The following is a 27,371-nucleotide window of genomic DNA, read 5'->3' as shown; positions in this document are numbered from 1 at the left end:
CTTCCTGCTTATTCTATAAAGGCAGAACAGGGTGAGGAAGAGGAAGTCTGGGCTCATTAACAGGAAAGGAATAAGCCAGGTATCTCTCCGTCACGCCTAGGTACAGATCCACACCTGCTGAATGACAGCCTGCCACACAGATGTGAAAAGCTTTGGAGAACAAAAGATGACAACCACACCTGACATGATGTACTGCTTGTAATTCTGAAACCTTTCTATTATTAGAATGAAAGTTGTACAGACTAAGACTTCAGACCATCCAAGGTGGGATGGGTTGGTGCGCAGGGTGGAGAGACATAAGGAAGGCGTACACAACATGATGCCCTTCCAAATGTTGTGGACAACAACTCCCATAATCCCTGACCACTGGCCATGCCGCCTGGGGCTTATGGGAGTTCAAGTCCAAAGCATGTGGAGGGCACCATGCTGACTGTCCTTGGTATATGGCATGGGGACAATTTTGTTGGACAGGGGAAGTATGGATCACAGATAGGTGCATAAAAGGAAGATTATACTGCAAAATTATTTAAATGTGCATATACCTGTTTGGTATATGTAGCTAATTAAATTTTATAAGCTGCCTTTGGAGGGTTTTGCCCTGAAAGGCCAGATATAAATATCTTAAATAAAAATGAATGGATTTGATGAAATGCACTCTAATCCACCTGGGTTGGGGGGGGGATCTGTGTCTTCAATGCACCATCAAGGTTTCTGCTGCAACATATTAGCATGGCCACCTGCCCACTTAGTTGTTCATCTAATTACTATATTAACACATCTTGTTAAGTGGCTCACACATAAATATCACCACACTCAACTTCTACGGAACAGTCATGTTTTCCCCTTACTAATTACTATTTCTGCCTTTGCCATGCTCACACAGTGCAATGGAGGAATTAGCAAAATTACAATGGAAAAATAAACAGAAGACTCTAAATACTTGATTGTGTAGTTATGTTTTCAGCTATATGGTCTGAGCACCAGAATTAAGCAACCATTGACTCTGAGATCTGATCCACATTAAAGCCCTTGGTTGGGTGTGGAGTGAGGCAAACTTCTCTCTGATTAAAATATGGAAATCTTTACTAGAAGAGGTAATGATTGCTTCTGCCTTAGATGGCTTTTTAAAAGTGTTAGTCAAACTAGTACGTCATAAAGCCTCCATATTCAGAGACATTATTCCTCCAGTTTTCAGATGATGAGGGCAAGCAATAAGTGATCGTAGTCAACCACTTTTGGAAACAGAAAGTTGGACTACGAAACAGCTGGACAAAACATGTACCAACTGCCCAATGTACTTTTGCAAGGTAAGAGACACAACTTAGCACAGTACTTCATCTATGAGATCAGTCTCCCACAACCTTTTGTGTTCCATATGTTGTTGAACTACAGCTCCCACCATGGAGGGCTCCTCTTGGGTCTGGTTTGGAAGTTCCAGCTGGTGAAGAATTCGGGATACCAGGCTGCTATTTGGCTGAAAACATGTGACACCATTGTTAAAGCATCTGCCCTGGCTGTCTGTCTGCTACCAAGCCAGGCTCAAGGTCTTTGTATTAAAGTCCTGAACAACTTAGGTTCAGGGTACCTCAGGGGTTGGCTGAACCCCTAATATGCCAGCTTGATCACTGAGATAATCAGTTGAGTTGGAAAGGCTCAATTGATACCTACAAGTACAGTGGTACCTCGGGTTACAAACACCTCGGGTTACAGACTCCACTAACCTGGAAGTAGTACCTGGGGTTAAGAACTTTACCTCAGGATGAGAACAGAAATCGCGTGGTGGCGGCACAGCGGCAGCGGGAGGCCCCATTAGCTAAAGTGGTACCTCAGGTTAAGAACAGTTTCAGGTTAAGAATGGACCTCCGGAACAAATTAAGTTTGTAACCAAAGGTACCACTGTACCAGAGTCCTTAGTATCATCGGTCCAGTGTTGTGGAATACTTTGCCAACAGAGATTCAGCAGGCGTTGTGTCTGCTTTTCAACACCTGCTGCAAACTTTTCTAATGCATGCATCAGGCTTACACAGGCAGTTAAGAGAACTGTACATCTTTCCATATTAGTTGGTTGGTTTTTGATTTTAACATTTTCCACGTTTTTTTACTGTGTGGTTTTAGCAAACTACTCTTGATTTTATTTTATCAATAGTGGTATATCATGATTTTCAGAAAGAAAGAAAATCTCCCCTGACTGTTGGCCATGCAAAGTGAGGCTGATATGAAGGGACAGAGGTTGGGGAAGGATGCAATAAAGGAACCATTATAACCACATTGTACAAGGCTGATTATACATACTAGTACATATTCAGAGAAGATTGCAATTCTCTACATGCCCACCCTAGTTCTACCTGCAGGGCTCAGTAGTAAGCGATAAGAAAAATCACTTTCTCCCAGAAACCCAGAGAATCCTGTGCCAGTTGGTGTGTGTGTGTGTGTGTGTGTGAAACTGGGCTAGGTGGAAAAGAAGCACGAGGCAGATTCTTTTACAGTTCATGGTTTCTTAGGTTCTTAGCAGTGTCTCTTAAGCCACTTTGTCACATTAGCCCTTTGTAAGAAATAAAAAGCACATGTTTGGGGAACAAACATGCACAAAGTTGGCTTTTTATTTCCACATGTCAGAGAACTGAGTTGCATCAGCCAGCTGAGGATGGAACCTGGAATCCCACATTACAGAGTGAGTTTAAGTCACAGGACCAGCCCAGCTTGCAGAAGATTCAGGTGCATTAGTGCCTGATCTTCTTACTTCTATGTAATTTAACTCTGATGAAGTGTGACCTAGATAAGTGCCAGACACTCTCAAGGCAAGCCTATATCGCTTTGTTATCCTGGGACAGAAGGTCTTTAGAAACGGTTCCCTAGAAGGGGAAATGTAAAAGAATGACTATACCACAATATGTGCCGCATGGGGGCAAATCCTACGCAAGTCAATGAAAGTGTGCAATGAGTGGTTTTAGATCTGATCTAATTTCAACTTGGCATCTTAAACCAACTCTTAACAACCCAATGTGGAAGAGAGCCATCACTACTTATCTATGACCTGTATCTTGAGCAAATGGAGCAGCCCTACGGTTCAACATGAACAGGGGCCAAAGAGCTTACGGGATCCACCACTTGAAAACACAGATGCATGTAGATGCCCAGTAGGGCTAATATAGTTGGTTGCCAGTTCAAGACCCAATCCAAGGTGCTCACATTAGTGTTTAAAGCTTTAAATGACTTAGGCCCCAAATATTTGAAAGACTGCCTCTTTCCCTACAGACCCTCTTGGATGTTAACATCAGCAGATCTTGGACGTTCAATCACCCTCAGAAGTTTGGAATGGTGGTGGCCCAGAAGAGGCAGCTCCTACACTGTGGAATTCCTTTCCCAAAGAGGTGCGCTTGGCACCTTCATTATACAGTTTCTGCTGTATTCTGAAGACACACTTCTTTACATTGGCCTTTGACATCTAAGATGTATATTTTTGGAACCCACCCTATGCCTGTTAAGTGCAATTTGTTTTAAAGTCTTTTTAATTTTATATATGACTGACTTTTTGATCACTTGTAACCTGCCGTGGGACCTCATAGTAAAAAGGCAGGTAAAACATCAAACAAATATAACAGCAATAACAATAAGAATAAAACCATTCCTGATTAAACAAGCCCACTTTTCAACAGGCCAAACGAAGGTCTCATATTTGCATGTTTGGCAGCTCTGCTACTGAACCTCCGCAAGCATCGTTCATTCAAATCTACTCAATAGAAAGCATATTGTGTAGCACAAGTAAAAAAGAAAGCTCATCCACTCAGGGATGGGAGATTCAGGGCTCTGGCATAAGAGTATCAGAGCTCAGTTACTCATCTTCCAGAACAAGCAGTTTCTTAATGCAGGACTGTCTACTAATAATAGATGAGGAAGTTCTATGAAGGCTTGTAAACTGAGACAACTTGAAGCATTCATGTTGATGCTCAGGATGAGGCAGAGTTTGATTTCTGCATTAGATGGGAGGCAGCAAACAAGGTGGCTTTTATATGGCAGGTAACCGTACAGCCAGGAGCTAGAAAGATTAAAAGGCCTTAAAACAAGGCACATCACATTCATCAGGACAGAAGGCAAATAAGAAAGCCTCCCTTTTCTCCCTGCCCCTGTGAAGAACCAGTATCCCTGCCCAGAGAGCATTAAAAATCTAAATAATGGAAGACAAAAACGAAAGGAGAGATTACAGCTTGATGGAGGAGTAGAGGTGAGGAAAGGGTCAATTCTTCTGTGATTACAACCAGCAAATGAACGCAAGGATGCAACAGAGGTGGGAGAGAGTCTTAACCTGGCGAGTTCTAGTTATATTCCAGGTCTAGGGGATGCATAGGTAAAAGGTAAAGGGACCCTTGACCATTAGGTCCAGTCGTGACCGACTCTGGGGTTGCAGCGCTCATCTCGCTTTATTGGCCGAGGGAGCCGGCATACAGCTTCTGGGTCATGTGGCTAGCATGACTGAGCCGCTTCTGGCGAGCCAGAGCAGCGCACAGAAACGCCATTTACCTTCCCACCGGGGCAGTACCTATTTATCTACTTGCACTTTGACGTGCTTTCAAACTGCTAGGTTGGCAGGAGCAGGGACCGAGCAACGGGAGCTCACCCCATCGCGGGGATTCGAACCGCCGACCTTCTGATCGGCAAGTCCTAGGCTCTGTGGTTTAACCCACAGCGCCACCCGCGTCCCTTAGGGGATGCATGGAAGGCAGCAAATGGAAGTAGTATAAGCAGGTGAATGGAGCAAGGAAAAGGTGACAAGGATCTTGTCATCCAGATGCCTAAATTCTTTTGATGGAGTTGAAAAATCCTGATCATCCTTGCACGCAGCTGTACTTAAACATCTGTACTTAAAGCTAATTCCTGCAGAAAACAGCCTTGGTCTGGCCAGCCTCTTCAGGGACAATACAAGAACCAGTCCAAGCAAGGCAAGTATCCCACTTCAACTGAAGGTCACAACTTTGTTTGGCCACACATCTTACTTTTGCACAATAGGAGTGGAAGGCATTAGCTTTGCAGGATAATCTTCATGGAATGCGCTGATGGAGGTTTACTCTTGGGAAGCTTCATCACGCAGAAAGCAGTCTCAGTTCAGAGTGCAAGGCAGGTATTAACAGCTCAGGACTGGACTGCAGGTTCTGTGACTGCTCAGATGCCCTCATCCATTCATTTAAAAGCTTCTGGATTAGAAGCATAGAACTGTAGCATTGGAAGGAACTCTGAGGGTCATCTAATCCAACTCCACTAGGTATCTCCACTAGATCACACATGAATTCAACCTCTGCTTTAAAACCTTCAAGGAAGGAGAGTCCACCCCTCTTGTGGGAGTCTGTTCCACTGTCAATAAATTCTTCCTGGTGTTTAGTCAGACTCACTTTTCTTGTAACATGAATCCATTGGATTGGGTCCTACCCTCCAGACAAGTTTGATCCACCTTCCATGTGATAGCCCCTTACGATATTTGAAGATGGCTATCATATCTCAGTGTCCTCTTTACCAAACATACCCAGTTCCATCAACCATTCCTCATAAGTCTTCGTTTCCAGACCCATTATTATCTTGGACACCCTCCCCTGCAGACATTCCAGATTGTAAATGTCCTTATTAAATTGTAGTGCCTAGAATTCGACAGACTCCAAGGCAGACTGGACCAAGGCAGAACAGAACAGGACTAGTATGATGGGGACACCATACTTCTGCTGATGCAGCCTAAAATAGCATTAGCTTTTTTTTGCTGCTGCATCACTCTGCTGACTTGTGTTCAGCTTGTGGTCTATTAAGACCCCTAGATCCTGTTCATAGGTGTCCCCCATCTTATATTTGCACAGCTTCTTATTCCTTTCTAAGTGTAGAACCTTACATTTGTCCCTGCTGAAATTCATTTTGTTAGTTTGGGTATGCCACACCCACTGAGAACCACTGAACTTTTTGTTGTTCTCCCACACCCCTTTCAAAGATGGAAACAACATTTGTCCGCCTCCAGTCTGCAGGGACCTCACCTGCTCTCCAAGAGTTCACAAAGTTTATAAACAGATGCTCTGAGATGATATCTGCAAGCTCCTTTAGTACCCTTGGGTGCAGCTCATCAGGTCCTGGAGATGTGAGTTCATTTAAAGCAGCTAGGTGTTCCCTTTCCTATCTTGGGCTCTTTTCCTATCTTGGGCTTAATCTCCCTCCTTGCATGATTTATTGTGTTATTTATTGTGTTGCATGATTTACCAGGTTATGCGCCACTTTCCTTTTGGATGAAGACAGAGGCAAAGCAGGTGTTGTGCAGTTGCGCCTTCTCTCTGCCACCCAATAGCACAGGCTAAACAGATTAGAAAGTGAGCCAAGTGAAATCCCTTGAGGAAAGATGACATTTTAATTGCCATTGCCTGCTGAAATGACCTAGCTGAGCAATTACTACGATAAAGCGTAGGGTTGTGAAATATACCATTAAAGGATTCAGATACCCCTCTTGCAAAAAAGGAGCATGATGAGCATTTTACCTCCTACCTCTACTGTGAGAACAGGATGCTGAGCTAGATGGGCTCACTTTGGCCTGATCCAAGAGTTCTTCTTATTTATTATAATGCTAATGAACACAAAGGTGCTGGTACCTCTTACCTTTTTATTACTTCCTTTTCAGCACATGTAGTTGACATTCAACTCTAAGGAAGCTGGTATCAAATGGTGAGAGGTAACAGATTTGGGATGGGGAGGATAGACCTTCCTATCATAAAGGGGTAGGGAATAACTACGGCGAGATGTGTGCTCACAAAGTTACAAAGCGTCCAACACAATTTAAGCACAGGTTGCTCAATAAAGGTCTGGCATGCATATGGTATGTATTGTTGTGTTTTTATACTGTAAACCTGTAAACCCTGTGATCCTCGGACAAAAGGCAGTATAGAAACATTGTTAATAATAATAATAATAATAATAATAATAATAATAATAATACCTCCCAAAAAGACAGGCACAGGATTATGGTTCATTGATTTTTTTCAAGCCCTATCTCCATATGAACTTGGGACAGACCCAATTAAAAGACTGCTTTTAAAACAAAACAAGATTTAAAAACATGCTGTCCATTAGCTGCCCTGAAACCCACCCACTCTCAGCTTAACCCTGACCCTGCTGCCCTCTCAGGGCTGCAGCCTGTCTAAACAAGACAGATTTTGCAACATCTCTAAAAAAGAGAATATTCTGAAATTGCCTATTTAAAATTTGACAGATGGCTGACAAGATAACAGGGCATAGGGAGGGGGATGTACAAAAAAGGAATTCAGAAGGATGCAAAAAGGTGGAAGGAGTTGAAGTTTAGGAAGCAGACAAGTTGCAGAAGGGGGAGGGAGAGGTTGGAAAATCTAAATGATACTTCTGAAAGACACTTCTGAAATCCGAAGCAGAGAAGTGTCTGACAAAAGGGAGGGCTTGGGGAGGACGAAAGGGGAGGAAGAATGAAAGGGATACTAGAGGGGAGGACTGCATAAAGGAGTGTGTGTGGGAACTTTAGAAAACAAAGCTGGCCAGATTTGGGGGATGTTGGAAAAGGCAGATCCTCTCTATAAAGAGGATAGGGAGAGAGAGGAAAGGAAACTTGCCATTGTGTGGAGGGGGTGAGAAGCAGCCCTGAGAGAGACGATGATGAAAAATAACAGTGTAACATACAAAAACAGAATAGAATCTCCATTTCAACATTCGGACATTATCATCACAGTAAAATTTGCTTGCTGATGTCTGAAGAAGTGTTTTATTTTTTTTGGGGGGGGGGAGGCTAGGCACGAAAGAAAGGTAGCAATCTCCACCCCTTTTCTTAGGGGCGGGGGAGCAAGGAGGGGGCACAGATTTCAAGGTCAGCTTTTTGAGAGAGGAAGAGAGTGAGCGAGCAAGGCAGCATCACCGCCAATGTTCTCCCTTTCTTCTCTTTAAATTTCCGCTGAAGTCCCTAGGACAATCAATTGCTTCACCCGGAGATTTTCAGGGGCTGGGCTGGGGGTGTGACCTTGTACATATACACATTTTTCATCACCCCCAAGGGGGGAGGGCAAGTGGGTCTTCTCTCTCCTCTACCATAACCCCCCCATTCAGTTCCTGCCCAAGAAGACTGTATTATTTTTCTATGACAATCTGTTGCCCCTATAGTTCTTTGTAGCCCCCCTTCAACCCCTCCTCAGAAGATTTATCTCCATTTGTTGCCCCCCGAATATTTTCTCCCAACTCGTCACCCCCAAAATGCTCTACATTCCCAGTAATAGTTTTCTCTCCTGTTTTTGCCTCCCCGCAAAATATCTGTCCCCCACCCAAAAATCTGCACTTCCCCAAGAACATTCATTACCAATATTATATTGTTGAATGTATACAGCTTCCCTCCCATCAATAAATAGCCATTCGGACACTTATATTTGGACAAATCTCCCTCCCCCACAAAATTACCATTATTATATTATTAAATTCATACAGCTTCCCTCTCATATTCCCTGGGTGACTGACAAATAACATTAAAAACAGTGCATTCAATAATTACAAATAAATAACATGCTAGGACACCCCGCCCCCCCCCGTTTATATGATTTTGCATTTTTTGTATATTGTTTTTCCTCTGTTCATTTTATCAGTTTGTTCCCTGCTCTGGGATTGAAAATGTCTAGTTAAGAGAGGGATATAAATACTGCGGCTAATATTATTAGTAAGGCAAGACCCCCGCCCCCAATTACCATTATTGTATGATTCAATTTGTAACAGCTTCCCTCCCATATTCTTCAGGATAGCCTCAATATTAAAAAAAACCCGTATTTAATAATTACAAATGGTAAGGTGGGCAACACCCCCCCAAAAAAATCCTCTCCACCAGAGAACACCCCGCTTTTCTCTCTCTCGATTGCTACGCCCACCCGCCAAAATAAAGCTGCGCCCCTTCACAAAAGAAAAAGAAAAAAATCCTGCCTCTCGATTTGACTATATATATGCATATACATGAATACAACGACGCCCAGCGGCCGCCCTCACCGCCGCGGTGGGAGATGTGCCGGCATCGGAAGCGGTGGCGCTTGGGTCGGTGGAGCAAGCCCGGGTACTTCAGCAGCAGCGCCGAGGTGAAGAGGTAGCCGCCCAGCGTGGAGAGGAGGTAGAAGACGACCGACATGGTCGCTCCTCCTCAGGCGGCCGAGGAGGAATGGAAGACGGCAGGCGCCGAGAGCTGCGGAAACGCAGCCCCTCTCGCCTAGTACCGCCCGCTCCCTCCTGAGCGGGGGTCTGAGGCGACCGGCCACCGCTCCCTTGTCTTTTCTCCGGACCGCCAGGGAGCTCCGCCCACTCCGGCAGCGCATGCGCCAGTCCCAGTTGCGGTTGGTGGGGGGGGGGAGTGATGATGATGATAAGGATAGCGGTGATGGAGATGGGAAAGTAGGCGCGAGCGCGCTCGGCGCGCTGATTGGTCGGCGAAGCGCGCGGCCCGACAATAACGATTTTAGCGCGGAGCGGCGAAGAATGTTGGCGGCGGCGAAGGAAAGAAAGGGATTGCTGGGGTTGGCGGTGGTGATGGCTCCGCTGTGACGTCACGGGCCGTCGCTAGGTCGCAGACGCCCCGCCCACCGCGGCCAATCCAGTGTGTGAGGTAAATCTGAAATAACGGTCACGCTTCCCCTCCTCCCGCTTTGGAATGACGAACGCCACCAACGTTTACGGAATAATAATTAACACCACGTTAAAACAGTAGTGACAATAAAGCTTAGTATTTCTAAGATAATAATGATAATAATAATATAATGGCCAAGCAATTGGGTAGTATTCAGTGTTCATCCAGCTCAGACAAGAACCATTGAAAAGAAGCATGACTTTGATTTAAGTCCATCAGTTTCAATGGGGCTACTCGTGAGCAGAACTTAGATGGATACGACCCATTACTGTTAGTGATGTTATTTCAAATTCTTACCCGCCCTTCACCATAAGGTGCCAGGGTGGAGTTGCAGGGTGGAGTTGCAGGCTCTAAGAAGATAAGGTATCTTCTTAGCCATTCTTTACTTTTTAAAAAGTGCTACTTAATTAAGGCCACACTAACTTGGGCTTCATGATCACTTCAGATGGTGACAGCAGCCATGAAATTAAAAGACGCCTGCTTCTTGGGAGAAAAGCAATGACAAACCTAGACAGCATCTTACAAAGCAGAGACATCACCTTGCCAACAAAGGTCCGTATAGTTAAAGCTATAGTGATGTATGGAAGTGAGAGCTGGACCATAAAGAAGGCTGATCGCCGAAGAATTGATGCTTTTGAATTATGGTGCTGGAGGAGACTCTTGAGAGTCCCGTGGACTGCAAGAAGATCAAACCTCTCCATTCTGAAGGAAATCAGCCCTGAGTGCTCACTGGAAGGACAGATCCTGAAGCTGAGGCTCCAAGACTTTGGCCACCTCGTGAGAAGAGAAGACTCCCTGGAAAAGACCCTGATGTTGGGAAAGATGGAGGGCACAAGGAGAAGGGGACGACAGAGGATGAGATGGTTGGACAGTGTTCTCGAAGCTACCAGCATGAGTTTGACCAAACTGCGGGAGGCAGTGGAAGACAGGAGTGCCTGGCATGCTCTGGTCCAGGGGGTCACGAAGAGTCGGACACAACTAAACGACTAAACAACAACAACAAAGGTTTATACTTTTGGGCAGTGTCATATACAAAATATATTCAACAGACTTGCACACGACAATTACTGTATTAATTCATCCTGACTAAGACACCCCCATTTGCTTATGCTACATAGACACATGCCCAAACCTTTAACTCCATAATAAGGTTTTAATAGACTAAAACAGACCAACACAGACCCTAAGCAGTCAATCTATTAGTTGCAGTGATTATTTAGTCCAGGATGCAAAAGAGGCTGTGATTAGTATGGTAATTCTAAGTTAACTTTTTTTTGGGGGGGTGTTATTTTTAGTGATCATGTTCTGGCTCAATATCTCAGTCGGTAGAGCATGAGACTCTTAATCTCAGGGTTGCGGGTTCGAGCCCCAGGTTGGGCAGAAGATTTCTGCATGGCGGGGGTTGGACTAGATGACCCACATGGTCTCATCCAACTCTACAATTCTATGATGCTCTATGTGAGCAGAAGCTTCTGAGAACAGCTGTACGATGCCATTGCTATTTATTCCTGCCAGCCCTTCCTCAAAACCTACCTTTTCCATTAACACTTCAACACAACCCTCTACTTCCCAAACTCTACTTGCAGGTGCAGCTTAAAGTGCCATTCAGGTATCCTTGGACTACAAATCAGCCCTAGGCAGCATTGGCCAATGGTCAGGGATGATGGGAGTTGTAGTCCAGCAACATCTGGACGGCACCATCTTGGATACCACTGCTCCCCTGTAACAAAGCACTGTCCTGTATAACAGAAACAACCATAAATTGTTTCCTTTCCTCTGTTTCACTTGTGGACAGATTCTAGTTTGTAACTTCCTTGGGACAGAGACCTTTCCTCCTGAACTGTGTTCCAAACCACCATGCAAACTGACACCAGCTTATCAATAACTTAAAGGAAAAAATCAACCTGATCTGGTTTCCCCAAAGAGGCCAAGGACATCTGCAGCACTTCCAACATATTTCTGTTCAAAATGAAACACTGATGTTCCATAACTTTCAGTTAATTGAAGATTACTCTTTAGGGAAGCTGAAATACCTTCATTCCCAACTTTAATTGTGCTGAGAGCCCCCTAGTGGGCTAGCCCAAGCAATTGCAACCGTGTGGTTCCCTGAAGTGCAAGGGCTTCCACAAGCAAGCCTCAGATGTGAATGACAGGCATTATTCCATAGGATTACAAATCCCTTCATAAACTGCCCTTGCATGTTCAGCCAAATCTCAAATACTGGATGCACAGCAGCGGGAGGAAACCTTAGGCCTGGGGGCTAATTGCGGCCCTTTACGGCTCTCCACAGGCCACATCTTTGAGTGCCTTTGCCTAGCTGGAATGCGTCCTTGAACTGTGATAATGTTTCTTGCTTGCCTGGTTGGTGAAATGTATGTGTAGAAACCTCTGACATTTTCAAGGCTATAATGTAGCATACATTACAAAGGCAAAAGTCTTTAAGAACTTGCCAAAGTTTGCTGTGGTTGACAGAGTCAAATGCTTTTGCATAGTCAATGAAGCAGAAGTAGATGTTTTTCTGGAACTCATAGGTTGTTCCTTTATAGCTGCAGCTGTGCTGCTTGAATTTGGCACGTTCCCTGTTGTGTTGCTTTCAGCAGGGATTGGATACACATAGCAGCGATCGGGGGTCTCAGAGCATATTCAGTCCCTTAACAAAACAGCACAGCAGGGTAAGGTGTTGAATTCAAGGCACAGCCAAAAGAAAATGAATGTTCCTTTGCAGCTGTGACTTAATCTGCCCTGTACCCAATGTCATCTCATGGCAGGTTATAGACAAGTGGGTATGGCTTGACCAGAACAGCCTTGTGGGCAAAACAAGGAGAGCAGGAAAGCCAAATTAGGCCTGAAGGCTCAAGGTTTCCAATTGCTGACAATCCCTCACTTGGTTACCTGTGTAGATCCCATCCTGGTCACTAGGTGGGCAGGTTAGATTACTGTTTTCTTTTTAAGGTCCTAAATGACCAAACACAGGCTCATATCTGCAGGTGGGCCATAAAACTGAACAAACATTGTGGGATTATTTGCAAGAGTGCACCAAAGCCTTTGGCTGTTTTCTGCAGGAGCAGCAGGTGGAGCCACAGTGCAGAGAGGGAGAAAAGGATAGCTCAATTTGTACAAGGACTTGCATAGTCCAAAAGGTCACTGGCAGGCCTTGCTCCTCTTTTAAAGGCAAAGGTTCAAGGCCAGGAATGTGCATAGATTAAATAAAAAGCAAAAAACATCTGACCAGGCCAGAGTATTTCCCAATCATGTTTGAATAATTGTAACATGCTATTCCACATCTGGAATTAGCTGGAAGTCCAAACCACAGAGCAGCAAAAAACAAACAAACCAGTGCCTTTTGTTGTTGCAACACTTTAAAAGAATCGCTGATGTTTAAGAAGTTTTTAGTTCAAGTTCTGCTTTTTTATATATAAAAAAGATATGTCCACATAAAATATCTGTTTCTTAATGGTCTGTGTTTTTCTTTCTCACCCCTTCCCCTTTTGTCAAGCAGGAGACAATTAGCTGCCAGGTGTATGTTTTACCAGCTTCAGCCAAGATTGCCTTTTGGCAGCTTTGATTGAATCACCTTTTATAGAAGATGGACATGACATCCACACTTCAGTACAATCCTTTGGCTGTCTACTTGGAAGTACGTAAGTTTCACTGAATTCAGTGGCATTTATTCCCAGGAAACTGGATAGAGGATTTGGAAACTTCAGTCAGTCCAAAGGGAGGTGACCAGAATTACTAGGGGCACCTGATGACTGGAGCATATAATTCTAGACTTGTGCTAGATCCAATGATTACCCACAAGGATTCTTATATAAAGCTGTCCACATTTTAAGATCTATTTTGGAGGCCCCGCTCCCTGCATGAATGATCAAAGTGACTAAACACAAGAGACAGGGCCTTTTCAGTAGTGGTGCCGATGGTTCGAAATGCCCTCCCTATGGTGACTTGCCTGGCCCTGAAATTTTCTGGAAAGAAACAGAAATTATGCAAATAGGCATTTACCATCTAGCTCTGCTGTTGTTTTTAACTGCTGCCTTTTATGGTTAGTTGCATCTAATCCTTTTTAAAGTGCTTTATTTGTTCTTTATCACATCATTGTGTCCCACTTTTTTTTAAGCGGCTCTGAGTATTTATTGGTAAAAGAGTGGGATATAAACATTAAATAATAATAATAATAATAAATAGCATCCAGAACGTCCTTTAATACAGCACTTTTTAGCTGATTTTTCATATCATCTCTCTTTGCATCCCCGTCCTCCTAAGAGCAAACTTCATCAGCCCCAGCCAGCAGAGTGAGGATATACTTCAATATGTTGTTGCAGTCACTTGAATACAATATAAAACAGTAATGACTTAAGAGCAGGTCTTATGTTTTATTTTTCCTTTCTTCATCTTGATCCACAGACCTTTACAAACTAGAACTTAATTTGGCTCCCGCATTAATATACCCCACCAATCCAGTGTCTCTGATAGGACTTGGCACATACATATGGTTTCAACACCGGGACTTTTTAAGTGCAATAAAATCAAAGCAGTGATTGCTGTGTGAATTCCAGCTGTTGGTAATCAAAATCCGTCATTTAGATTGGGGTGAGGTGGGGGGGGGGAGGGAAAGAAAATACTAAATTCCAAAGCCAATTCAACTTGTGTGGTCAAGTAAGTCCTATTGTATTACAGCTTTTAATATTCCTCGAAGCACCTTGTAACTCATGAGCTGCTGGTTTTCCTTTGGAGGGAAGGACGGTCCGCGTTCCGTCACATAGGCGTAAGGAAACCGAAGAACCCACAGTCCATCGGAAGGAAGTTTTATCTCTTGTTTCTCCGGGTAAAACACAGGGCAAGGAGGTGGCCCTGGCTGAACCTAGGAATGAAAGAGAAACAAACATAAACAAAATCTCCAGACAGGTAGCTGTAGCAAAATGACAACTCTCTCATAAGAAAAGCCTACTGGATCAGGCCAGTGGCTCATGGCTACCCAGATACCTATGGGAAACCAGGATTCAAGCATAGGAGCAACTCTCCCCTCCTGTGGTTTCACACAACTGGTATTCAGAAGCATACTACTTGCTCCAGCTGTAGAGGCAGAGCATAGCCATCATGGCTCGTAGCCATTCATTGATAGCCTTACCCTCCATGAATTTGCCCAGTCCTCTTTTAAAGCCATCCACTTCTCAGCCTTGTGGCTAAGATCAAGTGTAGTGGTCTAAAGACACCCTGAATACAAATAAAGGTAACATGACATAAACCAGGGGCAAGGAAGCATTTCCACCCCAAGGGCCACATTCATTCATGGTGAACCTTCTGAGGGGCCACATGTGAGTCGTGGGTGGGGTCACAGGCCAAAGTGAGTGATCTATGGATGTGACTCTCAGGCTACACTCTAGCCATGCAAAAGTCAGGGGCTTTGACATAAGCCCACTCTATCCAGGCAAACAAGAGGTATTGCCACTCTCCCAGGTCACATTCCAGTCAGGCAAAAGCACTGCAAAGGGTGTGGGGCCTGGAGAGAGAACCCCAAAGGCCACAGAGAGAGCGAGAGCTGGAGGTCTTAGGTCCACTTCAGGACCTGAAGTTTCCCACACCCAGCCACGATGTGTGATACTGAAATGGCAAGCCTATCAGTGCCTCCAAACAGGCAAAATTCACAAAGCTATTTGATCTGCCCTCCGCTTCAAAAGAACTACCTTACTCCCTGAGCCAGTCACCCCCTCTTAGCCAAAGTGACTTTGTGCAAAGATAAAAACTGCAGGGGAACGATGACCACAAGCCTTGGAAAGGTAGGATGTAAATCTAAGAAATACATTTAGTATAGGCCTAGCATTCTGCTGCTGCTATGGACTACCACTACTCATGTTCTAAGAACATTCACTAAAACACAGGTTGAAATACTGATACGTCAGTTGCTGCGGTTATCTTGTGAAGACTTATTATACTGCGCAGCCTTCCCCTGACCTATAAAACCAGACCCTGCCATGTGTGCTAAGAACAGCCAATGGCCCATCTAGTCCAGCATCCTGTTCTCACATACGCCAGAAACCCACAAGCAGGACCTGAGCACAACACGCTCCAGCTTTTCTATAATCTTCTCACCTGTGGCGTCAGTACTATCTGCAGTGGAGCGTCAGGCACCACAACAAAGAGTCTCATCAGCTGAGCATAGTGCGGCTTCAGCCCCCGCCCCGGGTTGGATGACAGGATGTACAGGGGCATGTCGGAGTTGAGAGCCTTGAGAGCCGATTCCTTTGGCCCCCCTCCCATCACCTTCATGACCTTCTCAGGGCCCGAACACATGAACCTCCGGCCGCGGGCATCCTCGTACTCGAACCCCACAAAGGCCCGGGCCACGTCGTCCCGCCGCCTCCCTCTGCCCATGACGACTGCGCTCCTTTTCCCGGGGACAGCCTTGTTAGGAGCTGGCCAGGAATTCGTGTCCAGCTCCCCCTCCTCTTCCGTCCGTGTCCGGATGACAATGTCCCAAGGCATTAGGTAATTCGTTCCCAGGATGAAACCCTGCTGGTCTAAGCCGGTGTGGAAGTTGTAAGCCTTGGCAGGGCCGAGTTTTACCAGCGACCAGCTGGAAAACTTGGGCAGGAGGCCCTTGGGGCAATTGGAGTGGAGCATCCCTGGCAGATACTCAACCGTCGAGGCTTGGCGGTCAACCAAGCTGGGCCTCTTCTCTCCTTTGGAGTCAGCTGCCTGCCCGTGAGACTCCGTGTTGTTCCCTCCGCCCTGAGGGTCAGCTGGGTAGGTCCCCAGGCTGTCCGTGGACTGGCCCAGACTGAGCGCTAAGCTCAGGCTGGTGCTCTCCCCCTGAGTCTGCGGCTCCTTCTCCTTCAGCTTTTCGGCTTCGCCCTCTGGAGGGCTGGGCGACGTCTCATTCTTTGCCGGTGCTGGATCTGGAGTGCTTGGCTGGAAGATGGGGAAGTTGATGTGGTCCAGTTTCCCGCAGCATTTCTCTTCCAGCAGCTAGGAAAGCAAAAGAAAGGGGCAGAAATGAGAAGGTTTGCAACCTAGAGCCGGGTGGGGAACATTTTTCAGCTTGAGGGTCGTGTTTCCTTGTAGGTAACCTTCTGCGGGGCTGCATAACAGTGGTGGATGAAAAACAGGTGCAAAAGCAGGTGGAGCAATAGATGAGATTCCTATCTTTGTAACACAGGCCATAGCCCAGTCATGCATAAGGCAGCCGTATCTGCACACACCCTCCATCCTTCTAGGTGAGCAAGGGCCATTGTTTCCCTTCAACCAGGCTTTGGTCGTCTTGGTTTAATTATTTACTGGTGTTTTATCTTGTATTTTATTCTGTGGACTGCCCCAATTATAATAACAATTGTCCCAGCCCAACGATGCATTCAAGCCAGGCAAAAGCAACTAATGTGAATGTGGCCTAAAGGACAGGGATGACTTGGGGAAAGTCCTGAGGGCCAAACAGAGGGGCACAGAGAGCCATACCTGGGTCCAGAGGTTCGCCACCCTTGCGATATAGAGATGCCTCCAGGAACATGCTGTGTAAAAGCCCAAGGCCTGGAAGCTGGATTTCCAAAGGCTGCTGGGAGGTTGTGCCCCCCTCCCTCCTGGGCAGCAAAGGGAAGAGGCACCTGGCTGAAGACTCTTTAGTTCAAAAAGGGGTGGGAAATCTACTGCCCCTGGCCTAAGTACAAAAGCCCTCTGTAAGCAATTGGCTTAGAGCTTTGGGCAAGAGCAATCTAACCCTTTCCTTGCAACTTGCTGGGGGGAGACGAAGAGGGAAGCAGGAAAAGCACGGGGCGGGTGGACAGAAGGAGCAGGGAAAGGCAGGAAGCTGCCCACTTGCAGTCCAGATTCCAACTGCGGAAGGCAGCCCCTGACAGATTACCCCAGAAGGAGTGTGGCCCTAAAGAGGGATGAAAAGGCCCACACAATGACAAGTCTTCAGCTGTTAGTTTACCCATCTATCTAAGAACTGTATTGCAAGGGGAAGGTGACAAAGAATTACCTGATAGAAATCGTAATTTGCTGCTTTGATGTCGAATGGGTCATCCCGGGGTGCTTGTTTCCTCCCACAGTTGCAGGTGCCAGTGGAGCGAGCTCGGCTGTTATGGTACAATACAGGTGGGTTCCTGTCTGGTTCAGGTTTCTCCCCTAAAAAAGAGAGCCACAGAAGGAAAACTTCCATCAGTTGGTTCCTTTGACTTCTTTGCTTCTTTAAAAGCTTTGAACAACACAGAATCCAGAAACTTGAGAATCATAACCCCACTTTTTTCAGTCTAGTGAAAACTATGCATTTTGGAAGTGATGCAAGCCCTTTTTATTCAGGAAAACATTTGTTGCCACAGATTTTATTCAAAATGGTGCTTGTCATTATACTGAATATTTTGTACTTGCTTTTAATGCAGATAGGACAGATTAAAGACCCCTAAGTCTAAAATGTGTGTGTGTGTGTGTGTGTGTGTGTGTGTGTGTATCTATCTATCTATCCATCCGTATATGTGTATATAGAAAGATGTGACATGCTGAAAGTTTCACCTTTCAATTAGGGATCCCCACTCTGGAAGTTAAACATGTAGCAGGAAATGATTGAACAATATTGTGAAGGACAATGAAGGCTAGAAACCTAAAAGATTTGCAAAAAGACTCTGCCTTCCTGCCTGGCAGGGCCCATTGCCAAACTTGTGTGAGTGTATATTAAGTGAGATGCATATGTAAACAAATAGAAAATTGGGAGCGGAGGAAGGAAGACAGTCCAGACCATGAGCTTCTAAACCCTGAATGACCTGAACTTACCCGATTTCGGAAGCAAGTGAAATTTATGCACACAATGCTGGTCGGTCAAGCTCCTCTCTTCGCACAGCTGGTGCCCGTTGCTCCAGAACTTGTAGCAGTCTTCGTGCAGCTGCAGGGCATACTTGTGAAAGGCTGGTCCCCGTGCGTGCTGGCTGTAGACCCTCAAGGCCTGGGCCAGCTGGTTCTTGTGGACAGTCATGGTATAGTTGTGGGGCAGGTTGGACTGGTAGGCACTGTGGGCCATGGGGAGGGCCTTCTGGCAGCGGTTCTCTGAGAACTTGGTGTCAATGTCCAGGTAGCCTTCCAAAACCTTGATGCTCCCCATGATTTTGGAGGTCAGCTCCCCGATGGCCGAAGATGGGTCGCTGTCCTTGCCTTCAATGGCCACTTCGTACAGCTTCAGGGCTGTGGCCACCCACTTCTGGTAGGTGGGCAGCTCGAAGTGGGAAGGCTGCGGGTTCCTCCCTACACTGTCGTCAAAGCCCTTCTTGCCCAGGACCAGCTCCACGTGCTGGAAGAGGAACTCCTTCAAGGTGCAGTCCACCAGCTGCCCCGAGGAGCTGGAACTGCTGCTGCTGCTCTCCACGTGGAAAGACAGCTGCTGTCTCCCGTGCCGCATGGCCTGGTACCTCCGAGGCCCAGCCAAGGCAGGCGCCAGCGAGGCCTCCGCCTCCCGGGTGGTGCAGTTGCTCCGCAGCTGGTCCAGCAAGACAGCAATGGGGTCGTCGCCCTCTTGTGCCCCGCCGGCCACGATGTAAACAAAAGCCTGGTTAGCCGGGACGGTGAAGAGGCAGTTGATGCTCTGGTTGGTCAAGACTCGGCTTTTGCGGAAGATGCGGTAGATCTGGTCCTCCAAGGCATGCTGGAGTCGCCGCTTGGGAGAGTGCTTCTTCGCAGGGGGCTTCTCCAGGTGCCCACAGAACTCCTGCCCCCTGCCGGGCGCGGGCTCCACCTTCAGGGCTCCGTTGAGCTGGAAGAGGAAGAGGAGGCGGGGCGGGCAAGGCCTGCAGTTGAGCTTCCAGTCCTTGCCAACGGGGCAGTCCTTGATAGCGGCCTTCAGAGAGGGCAGCACCTTCTGCCGCAAGCCGTCCAAGGCTCGGAAGACCCGGTCGTAGGTGATGTCGAAGGAGCAGGTGGGGTGGACCATGAGCAGGATGTGGCAGACAGAGAAGAGGTAGAGGAGGCTGAGGCAGTGGAGTTTCTCCTGGTGCTTCCAGAACTCGTGGGCCTCAGCGTGGGGCAGCTGGGAGCCGCCCGGGGCCAGGAGGTGAGCCCCCAAGCTGCCAGGCCCTCGGGCGTCCCCCATGGCATCCAGGTCCTTGCAGGCTTGCAGAAGCTGGTGACTGTCGCAGATGGACGTGAGGACCAGGTAGAGCACCTTGCAATCCTGGCTGTAATAGGCTTCCAGGAGGTTGTAGTCGCCCTGGGAAGAGGAGGCTGCGGAAGAGGAGGCGGAGGAGGAAGAGGAAGCGGAGGAAGAAGCCGAGGGGGAAACGGTTCCTGGGTCTGCGCCGCCGCCGCCGCCGCCACCACCACCTTCCCCTCCTCCACTATCAGTTCCTCCAGCGGAAGATCTGGCTTCGCCGCCGCGCTGGAAGAGGGGGAAGACTTGCCTGTCGCACACCGTGTTCACCAAGGCCGCCTTCTCCGAGCTGAGCTGCAAGGCGGTCTTCCCGAAGATCCCTACCACGCAGACCTCCTCTTCCTCCCCCGGGGTAACTACCCCGGGGGCGACGCTGCTGCTGGTGGTGGTGCTGGTGGCAGGAGCAGCGGGGGCGGCAGCGGCAGCAGGAGCAGCGGCTGCAGTGCTGGCGGCAGGGGTGGCGGCAGCAATGCCAGCGCTGCTGCTGCTGCTTCCCCGCTCCGCTCCAGCCAGCAGCAACTCATGCAAGCCCACGGGGCCTTGCACCGCCGTCGCGCCCACCATCCTCGCCTTTTGCAACGGGACCGCGAGCCTCCTGGCAGGGCTGTTTTGTCGCCCCCCGGGAGCAGCCGCCGTCCGAAGCCCGGGAAGCACGAAGGAAGAAACTGCGCAGGCGCGGGGAGGAAAAAGAACGCGATATGTGTCGAAGCAGCAGCCAATAAGCTGCCGCGGCTGGAAAGAAATGGCCTTCTGCGAACGTAGAGATGGGAAAAAGTGAAGAGTGACACACTTCCAGCGTCGGAAGGCGAGGTTTCCCCGTTTCTTCCACACCCCACACCTTCGTTTGGTTAGGTTGCACCCTAGGCAGGCTTACTAGGTATCTAGCCCCGCGTGCTTCCCATTAAAGGAAGGAGAACCCGCGGGGACTGCATCATTCCACACCACTGAACGTGTTGACAGGGGTTAATGGAATTCTAATTCTAATTTTAATTCTAATAATAATAAAAAATGGAATAATATTTATTATAATAATAATAATAATAAATGGAAGGGACCCAAAGGGTCATCTAGTCCAACCCCCTTGCAATGCGGGGTTGATGGGAGCTGCAGCCCAGCTACCTTTTATTGAAATATTGAAATATATTATTTATTTTGGTTAAAATAAATAAATAACAGCGATATTCGCTTGCACGTCTTGGTTTTCGCGGGGTGAGGACGGGGACCCAGGATTCCGTCCCCAAGCACCCTCCCAAATCCTGCTGCCAATCCAGCAGGCAGGAGACAAAGGGGGAAAAAAGGTCTGCAAAGTGGAAACGTTGTGAGAGTCTGTTTTTAAAGTCTATGTTTGAAACAAGTGAGGGCAGGGAGGCGAAGGACTCTTTCCTTGCACATGCTCAGACATCACTATGAAGCCGCTGAGTCCCGGAAGTGCCCTTCCTCTTTCTGCGATCCTCTGAATGGAGCACGTGACCTGCTACAGGCAGGGTGTTGTCGTAAGCGCGCGCCCTTCTAAGTCAACGTGCACAGGATTGGGCCCTTAAGCATTGCACAGGTGTATAGGCTTGTGCAGCTTTTCATATGCTAACAACATACGATCTAAATTCCATGAATTCCCCACTTATTTCTCCCCACGCACCTGTCGACAGATGCAGATGTGTGCTCGGCGATTGTCATTAAAGTCCTTAAGAGCAGGCTGTGACCCTCCGGAAGTTGCTGGACTCAGTGGCGTAGCGTGGGGGGTGCAGGGGGGGGCCGTCCGCACCGGGCGCAACATCTGGGGGTTAGGGTTAGGGGGCGCAAATCCACGGGTTAGGGGGCGCAAATTACTTGCCTTGCCCCGGGTGCTGACAACCCATGCTACGCCACTGGCTGGACTCCAACTCCGATCAGTCCCAGCTAGCATGGCCAATGGTCAGTGATGATGGCAGTTGTAGTGCAACACTAGAGCACTATAGTTCACCACCTTAGAAGCAAGACAGAAAGGTCCGAAGACGGTGGATAGGGGACAGAGGCTACGTATCGTGCCCAGACTGAGCAAAAAGGTAGAACTCTGCACGATCTGCAGTGCAGCAGCTAGGTTCGAACTCCCAATTTATCAATAACAAGTAAAGTAGTTCTTCAGCAGAGCTTGCCTTACGACAAATGCCTATCAAACTCCATGATTCTCTCCTGTAAGAATATGAATATGCATTGGTTGCTTTTCACCATATCTTTTGTGTCGCTATGCTGGCCACCTTTAATGTTTTGTGTTTAAATCGGTGAGCTGTCATAACTCAAGTGCAGATCTGCACAGAGCGGGCATCCCCAAACTCGGCCCTCCAGATGTTTTTGGCCTACAACTCTCATCATCCCTAGCTAACAGGACCAGTGGTCAGGGATGATGGGAACTGTAGTCCCAAAACATCTGGAGGGCCGAGTTTGGGGATGCCTGGCACAGAGGCATGCATGTTATGCCAATGGATAACAGTAGATAAGCAACGCTGACCTGAGCCAAGCCACCAATTTGCATGTGGCTCTGGTTAGCGGATCCCACAAGTCTAAAAGTTTGCTTATCTCTTATGTAGGCAGCAGCCCATTATCCACTATTTGGGTGTAGCACATAGAAGTTGCCTCCTGCTGACTCTGTAACCACACAAGACGTAACTGTCTGTACTTTTGAATAAATAAGGTATACTATTCATTGTATTGAATTCATAGCTGTCAAGTGTCCCTTATTTGAAGGGACAGTCCCTTATTCCAGCGTCATGTCCCGCTGCTGTCCCTTATTGATGGATGTCCCTTAAATGTCCCTTAAATGATGTCCCTTAAATTTCAAAGGAAGCAGCTCCTCTCCCTCCTTCCCTGCCGGCCAGGGAGGAGGGAGGTTCCAACTGTGTTGCTTGGCTGTGTTGCTCACCCAATAAGAAGTATAAGAACGACCTGGGGGTGGAGCTTGCATGCCTTATGTGTGGCTAGTTAATGCAAGCTGAGGGGTTTTTTGAATGCTGGACGCCATTTTGTTGCATGTGCTGCTGCAAACTTTGCAGTGCAAAGCCAGGCCGGGGAGCCATATTAAGTTGAGACTGCATAGGCCTCGTGGTGCATGTAATTCAGATTCTATTCAGTTGAACCTCTGGTTACAAAGTTGGTTGGACAGTGTTCTCGAAGCTACCCAGCCTGAGTTTGACCAGACTGCAGGAGGACAGGAAGACTAGAGTGCCTGGAACAGGTGAGGCTGCAGGTCCCTTATTTTGGCTGCTGGTCCCTTATTTTCAAATCTGTAAGTTGACAGCTATGATCGAATTGTAGATTTCAACAGAAGTCTCATAAAGTTTACTGCAATCACTACTATGCTATAAGATCCACTATCCTATAATATTACATATGAGCCTGCTCTTCTGATGAAGCCTAGGATGGCGAAACAAGGCTAATATTCCGGAAATCCTTGTCTTAGACTCTGTGAAAGGATTCTGTGGAACTGAAACAACCCTTCATGTGGATTATTGGACTCTTTGAACAGACAGGTGGAATAGATACTTTTACATGTATGGACCTTATGCATGAACTGACTAGACAATGAACTGATCCACTGGGTCTTCTGCTTTTTTCATTGAACTTTATGAGACTTCTGTTGAAATCTACAATACAATGAATACTATACCTTATTTATTCAAAAGTACAGCCGGTTACATCTTGTGTGTTTATTGAGTATGTTTCACGTAACTATAGGTTTGTTGTTGTCCTGTTGACTCTGACGACACATTAGTCAGCCAACTCAGCATCCTCTTCACTGACTGGCAACAGCTCTCCAGGTTTGAGACTAAAATTCCTCTCCCCCCCCCCCATCTATCTGGAGATGCTGGGGACTGAACATGGGACCTTCTGCATTGCAAAGCTGATTGCTTTACCACCGAGCTAAAGCCATTTCTTGAAGCATACATCAACCATGTAATTGGACTACCAAGTGTCGTTGGCTACTACTTAATACATTTCTGATGAGACCCATCACCTTGAACAATAATAAAACAGTTTTCCAAAGAGAACATGAATGAGGAGCAGAACAAGAAAGCCAGCAGACTGCCATATTATTTTTTTTATTGAACTGATTTCAGTCCGCGCTGCTTTACAATATTTAGTTTCAAGTTGCTCCAAAATGTGCCACAGGTAGCTACAGAAGCTATTTGTTTTTGAAATGTGCAGGAGGTAGGCAGCAAAGCGATTGAATTGACACACGCAACAAACAGCAATAAAATGAGTAATGGGTAAGAAACGGATGCAGAAACACAGTGTAAACTTGTAAATAATTGTAACTAGGTGAGCTGGGTTACAGCTGTATAATGCAGCATGCATATGTAGACGTGTACATTTAGGAAAACTTTAGCCTACTGGCCATCTCTACCTTAGCACTAAAGGTTCAATCTTTTTTCTGGAATGCTCCATGTTTCAGATGGACAGACTGAAGGGTGTCTGTTTACTCTGCAGCAAAGCTGGGGAGCCTATGGTCCCTCCAGGTGTCACTGGACTCAAAATCCCTTCATCCACAGGCAGCTTAACCAATGGTCTGGAATGATGGGTGTTGTAGTCCAACACTGTCTGGTGGGACCACAGGGTCCAGATCCTTGTTCTACAAAGCTTCACACACACACACCCCAATTTATTTTAAAGCTTCTCCTTGGGAACTTTTGTGAGGATGCTCTTAAGAGGCCCATGTCCTTGCACAGATGAACAATCTCCAATATTCCAAGCTAAACAAGAATGTGTCATAGGCATATCAGGAGAAAACTGGCGCCACTTGTGCGCATATGCTCACAATATCCCTTCAAACGCTAAGGCCACATTCTACACCATACATTTAAAACACATTGCTTCTCACAAATAATCTTGGGAACTGTACTACTGGGAGCAATAGCTCTGTGGGGGTAAACTACAATTCCCAGAATTCTTTGTGTTTTTCGGGTGGGGAGCACCTGTGCTTTACATGTATAGTGTGGATCTAACCCAACTGCATCTAAAGGAGAAATAAACGTTAACAAGAGTTATGTGCCCAAGAGTTGGTTACCACAGTGTCTTAATTGAAAGGATTGCTATCTAACTTAAGGCATTTCCTTCCATTGCACCGCCAAGGCAATTTGATGCTGGCGCCCTTTTGAGCTGCTCATAGGCTTGATGCAAAAGCAGCATGTCAACAGCCTTGGGAAACTAATGAGCTGAAGCTTCTTTTCCGGGTCCTGCAAATTTACTTTGCCTTTTAATGCAAGCAGACTCAAGGCAAAGAATACACTCTTCAGATTGCCGATACAGCTTTTTAGATGAGCTGCTGTGGCTTTTTCACTAGCTTTCCTCTGTTCGATGAATTTCCAGTTAAACAAGTTCTGGAGTTCTTCAAAACCCAGTCTGACCGAAGAGAGCAGGACTGATGAGAAGTCTGTACCCCCACAGAAAAGCATCATCAGCAGCACTTTGAAAACAATAGCTGTCATCTTCAACCAGAACCTAGTCTCCATCTTACAGATACAATCTGTACATAATGGTACACTCTGTAAATAGCTCTAGGTGCTACTCACATTTTTTAAGGAGTGTTTGAATGACCAGCTGATGATTCCAACCTCTTCCATCATGGCAGAACCTCATTGTTTCTCAGCAGACCAAGAGGGTGTAAGGAACGACTCAACATGCATCAGGATCTCAAACCAGAAGCAAAAACCTCATCTGAGGTTTGCTGAACATACAGCCTCTTTCGGTACAAAGGCATGTTAGACTTCCTCTGCAATTCACTTTTCCCCCTCAGAGAAAGGGGCATTTTCCCTTATTGAGAAAAACATATACTTCCCCCTCTAAGAGAAGATAAAAAGGTATTCGTCATTATGGAGAAAAGATACACAAATTCATGTGTACACATACACTTTAGATGAAATTTCCAAGATTGACTGCCACCCTTCTGAGTTTTAAGAACTTGGGAGTTTTTAAAAATGTTTCTCTCCCCAAATCTTTTTTAAAATAGTAAATACTTTAAAAATATATATATAAACGTTTCAAGTAAGTTACAAATAAAACAAGGTTAGGAATGCCCAATTCCCCATGCAGGTATTTTATATCCTAAAGGTGTTTTAAAGTGATAACCTCATATTTGCCAGTATGGTGTTAAGCAAGGAGGGATGCTCTCTGGATGCTGCTGGGAATTGTAGTCCAACAAATCCAGAGGGCCACAACTTCCCTATCTCTGCCGTAAAGGAATAAAAATCAGGCTGGGGAAAAAATACTTATACTGTCTCTCCTTTGTGTGTTTCACCTGGGGATGGTGAGCTCTGCTCTCAAGGACGATGAAGATCATCCTTTCTTCTCCCCTCTCTGCTCCCAGTCTATTTTATTGAAAAATAAATAAATTCATTCCACATTAGTAGTGCCCATCAGCAGAGGCCAGAAAACCAGCACGGGGAACTGCAGGTAGGCAGGAGACGCGCTGCTAACTTTGCTCCTCAAAGCTGCTTCCTTTAGGCAACAGGGATGGAGAAGGACTCTTTGGGTGAGCCAACTGTCAAGAAAAGAGAGAGAGAGAGAGGTTTCAACTTTTCCTTCTGGCTGTAACTTCAGTTTTTGCACCGTTCTGCCCACACTTCCTGAAGCCACTTCCTCTCCTCAGGCTGGACTCCTCACCTCACACCCTCCCTCAAGTTCTTTTGTACAGATGCAGAATGCATGTTCATTGTAGCAACACCTCTTGCTTGGGCTGGGGGAGGATGGGGAGGGTTGTGCGCGAGTGTGCACAGGCAACCCCGCATTTACACGCGTTCAAAATGTGAACGTGCATTACGCCGAACCCAGAAGTGACCCGAAAACGTCACAAAAAGGAGCGGAACGGGAAGGGGTGGGGTGGGGGAAGCACTGCTTGTAGGCTTTTTCAATGCCGTTTCAAATACCGTATTTTTCGCTCTATAAGATGCACCTAGTTTTTAGAGGAGGAAAACAAGAAAAGCCAGCAAGACACGCTCGCTCGGCGTGGCTCTTTAAAGATAGAGCGGCTCTTGCTGGCTTTTCAGGGAGGTGGGAGAAGGGACTGACGGGCTGCCCTCCGTCCCTTCTCCCACCTCCCTGAAAAGCCAGAGGAAGCTGCGCAGCTATCGCTGAACCCAGCGGAGCAAGGGCTCCCGTGTAAGGGCTCCCTTCCGTTCCTCCTCCCGCTTCGCTGGGAAGCCTGCAGAACAAGAGGCGCTGCACAGCTCTTGCTCTTGCTCTGCTGGCTTCAGCGATAGCTGCGCAGTCTGCATTCGCTCCATAAGACGCACACACAATTCCCCTTCCTTTTTTAGGAGGAAAAAAGTGCGTCTTATGCAGCAAAAAATACGGTATTCACTTAAACGGCCTCGGTCCAGTATACCTGAAGCAGCGTCTCCACCTTCATCGTTCTGTCCGGACACTGAGGTCCAGCGCCGAGGGCCTTCTGGTGGTTCTCTCGCTGTGAGAAGCCAAGTTGCAGGGAACCAGGCAGAGGGCCTTCTTGGTAGTGGCACCCGCCCTGTGGAATGCCCTCCCATCAGATGTCAAAGAGAAAAATAACTACCAAACTTTTAGAAGACATCTGAAGGCAGCCCTGTTTAGGGAAGCTTTTAATGTTTAATAGGTTATTGTATTTTAGTGTTT

At 46.8% G+C, this 27,371-nt stretch overlaps 3 protein-coding genes and 1 long non-coding RNA gene across 6 annotated transcripts in view; 1 reads left to right on the top strand and 3 right to left on the bottom strand.

The window, feature by feature from the left end:
- The window catches only part of GDPD1 (glycerophosphodiester phosphodiesterase domain containing 1), a 34,852-nt gene extending 25,479 nt beyond the window's left edge, over positions 1-9,373 (bottom strand). The window contains exon 1 of the mRNA XM_083587979.1: positions 9,004-9,373. Within this exon, the coding sequence (XP_083444105.1) occupies positions 9,004-9,139 (136 nt within the window). The 5' untranslated portion in view covers positions 9,140-9,373. The remainder of the gene's footprint in view (positions 1-9,003) is intronic.
- A 102-nt stretch (positions 9,374-9,475) lies between these two features.
- LOC310750209 lies at positions 9,476-13,988 on the top strand. Its single transcript, XR_014541971.1, has 3 exons — positions 9,476-9,610; positions 13,131-13,268; positions 13,895-13,988. It is a non-coding gene; the product is annotated as an uncharacterized lncRNA (long non-coding RNA).
- On the bottom strand, positions 13,985-21,058 carry SMG8 (SMG8 nonsense mediated mRNA decay factor). Its single transcript, XM_083587543.1, has 4 exons — positions 18,392-21,058; positions 17,604-17,749; positions 15,722-16,597; positions 13,985-14,492 (listed from the first exon to the last, which is right to left on the bottom strand). Exons 1-4 carry the CDS (start codon positions 20,316-20,318, stop codon positions 14,295-14,297), a joined length of 3,147 nt encoding a protein of 1,048 aa, XP_083443669.1. The 5' UTR covers positions 20,319-21,058; the 3' UTR covers positions 13,985-14,294.
- A 2,753-nt stretch (positions 21,059-23,811) lies between these two features.
- The window catches only part of PRR11 (proline rich 11), a 188,237-nt gene continuing 184,677 nt past the window's right edge, over positions 23,812-27,371 (bottom strand). For all 3 annotated transcript variants that reach the window (XM_083587955.1, XM_083587956.1, XM_083587954.1), the window contains exon 10: positions 23,812-26,265. In XM_083587955.1, the coding sequence (XP_083444081.1) occupies positions 26,197-26,265 (69 nt within the window). In that variant the 3' untranslated portion in view covers positions 23,812-26,196. The remainder of the gene's footprint in view (positions 26,266-27,371) is intronic.

This window comes from Podarcis filfolensis (genome assembly GCF_964270895.1).
Source record: "Podarcis filfolensis genome assembly, chromosome: 15".
Taxonomy (NCBI): Eukaryota; Metazoa; Chordata; class Lepidosauria; order Squamata; family Lacertidae; genus Podarcis; species Podarcis filfolensis.
Note: the sequence above shows the minus strand (reverse complement) of the source record. Positions and strands in the feature narration are given on the sequence as shown.